The sequence below is a fragment of the Chaetura pelagica genome, unplaced genomic scaffold (assembly GCF_000747805.2).
Source record: "Chaetura pelagica isolate M959 unplaced genomic scaffold, ChaPel_1.0 C11431834, whole genome shotgun sequence".
Classification (NCBI taxonomy): Eukaryota; Metazoa; Chordata; class Aves; order Apodiformes; family Apodidae; genus Chaetura; species Chaetura pelagica.
In genome coordinates this window covers 1-1,659 of record NW_009968707.1, presented here as the reverse complement: position 1 = coordinate 1,659, position 1,659 = coordinate 1, and the positions used below count along the sequence as shown (strand labels likewise).

At 58.1% G+C, this 1,659-nt stretch overlaps 1 protein-coding gene across 1 annotated transcript; it reads left to right on the top strand.

Moving 5' to 3' along the window:
* Window positions 1-814: 814 nt before the first annotated feature.
* On the top strand, window positions 815-1,549 carry LOC104384804 (interferon-like). Its single transcript, XM_010005728.1, has one exon. It carries the CDS (start codon window positions 815-817, stop codon window positions 1,547-1,549), a length of 735 nt encoding a protein of 244 aa, XP_010004030.1.
* The last annotated feature ends 110 nt before the right edge of the window (window positions 1,550-1,659 follow it).

The following is a 1,659-nucleotide window of genomic DNA, read 5'->3' as shown; positions in this document are numbered from 1 at the left end:
ATCTTGAAGGTCCCTCCCAACCAGCATGATTGATTCTACCATTCTAGGATCAAGAAGGCTCAAATCATCAAAAAGCAAAGTGAACCCACTCAGGAAGCTTCATTATTAAATACGGAGCCCCTGCTAAACGGCTTAGAACCAGAGCCACCTCCGCAAACAACACCTGTACTTCAAGAGCTCCTGAGATCCCTGAAAAACACATCATTTTGAAAACTTACCCTACACACACTTTGAAACAGAATAAAATGCATTCACTCCAAAAAAGAAAAAAAGAAATTAGGTAATCAAACAAAAGCCATGATGACACACATATCGAAACTAGAAAAGCCACAAGCAATATCACAACGTGACATAAGGAAAAAGAGACTTGAGCCGGAAGGGAAATAGAGAGGAACAAAACAGCAGTCAGAGCCAACTAGACGGCAAAGGGAGAAACCACCAAAAAAACCACACCGTCAGTACCACGACTGTCCAAAGCGCTCCTAACCTACCACTTTCGCATCACCCACTCAGTAACTACACCGACATCCCCCAAAATCCACCAAGACCCAGCACACCCCCAGCACAGCACCCTCACCGCCCTCCCCACACGCCGCCACCCGTACCTCCACTACGTACTTCCCCAAGACCACCAAAGCCACCAGCCAAAACTGAAACCACAAGCGGCAACTCGCCGCCACCGGAAAGCGAGCAAGGGAAAGCCGCCGCACCACATAAAGCCGCACACGCCGCACCTCCCCAAGCACAGCGCTCACCAGCACCACCAACAAGCCTCACCACCAGCCTCCTGCCCAACACCACCCACACACCCACCATGGCTGCGCCCGCAACCCCGCGGGCCTGCCTGTGCCACGCCGTCGCCACGCTCCTGCTCCTCCTGACGCCGCTGGCCACCGCCACCGCCTGCCACCACCTGCGGCCCCGCGACGACACCTTCTCCTGGGACAACCTCCAGCTCCTCCAGGCCATGGATCCCACCCCGCCACAGGACTGCCACCACCAGCCCTCAACACCCTTCCCTGACGTCCTCCTCCACACCGACAGCCCTGGGCACGCCGCCGACGCCGCCTTGCGCATCCTGAACCACCTCTTGGCCATCCTCAGCAGCTCCAGAACACCACCACACTGGGACGCCGAGGCACGGCATCAGCTCCTCAACAACCTCGAGCATTACATCCAACACCTGCAGCAATGTTTCCCAGACAACAGCACGCTCCGCAAGAGGCACGGGCCCCGCAACCTGCTGCTCAACATCCACAAAAACTTCACGCGCATCCAGAACTTCCTCCAGTCCCACCACTACAGCGCCTGCGCCTGGGAACAAGTCCGCCTCGAAGCTGACACCTCCTTCCGACTCCTGGACACGCTCATACGGCAGATGAAGAGCAAAGCCGCTCCTGACCTCCAACAAACCCACCCGCGCCCAACGCCCGGCCCCAACCCACGCTGGCAGGACAACCAGAGGCTGCAGCAGCCAGGGCTGGCATTGCTCCGCACGCCTGCCACCTCTTCCAGCCACCAGACTGCGCCAACGGGGGAATGGGCGTGAGCGGGGCCAGGCCGGGGCCAGCCTGCCGCACCGCCCACGCACTCACACCACAGCCACACCTTGCTGGAAAGCAGGGAGGAGCAAACTGCTCTGCTGAAAACTCAACCTGC

Coding starts and splice junctions, on each gene's coding strand:
- LOC104384804 (XM_010005728.1), top strand. CDS start 815: ATGGCTGCGCCCGCAACCCCGCGGGCCTGCCTGTGCCACGCCGTCGCC.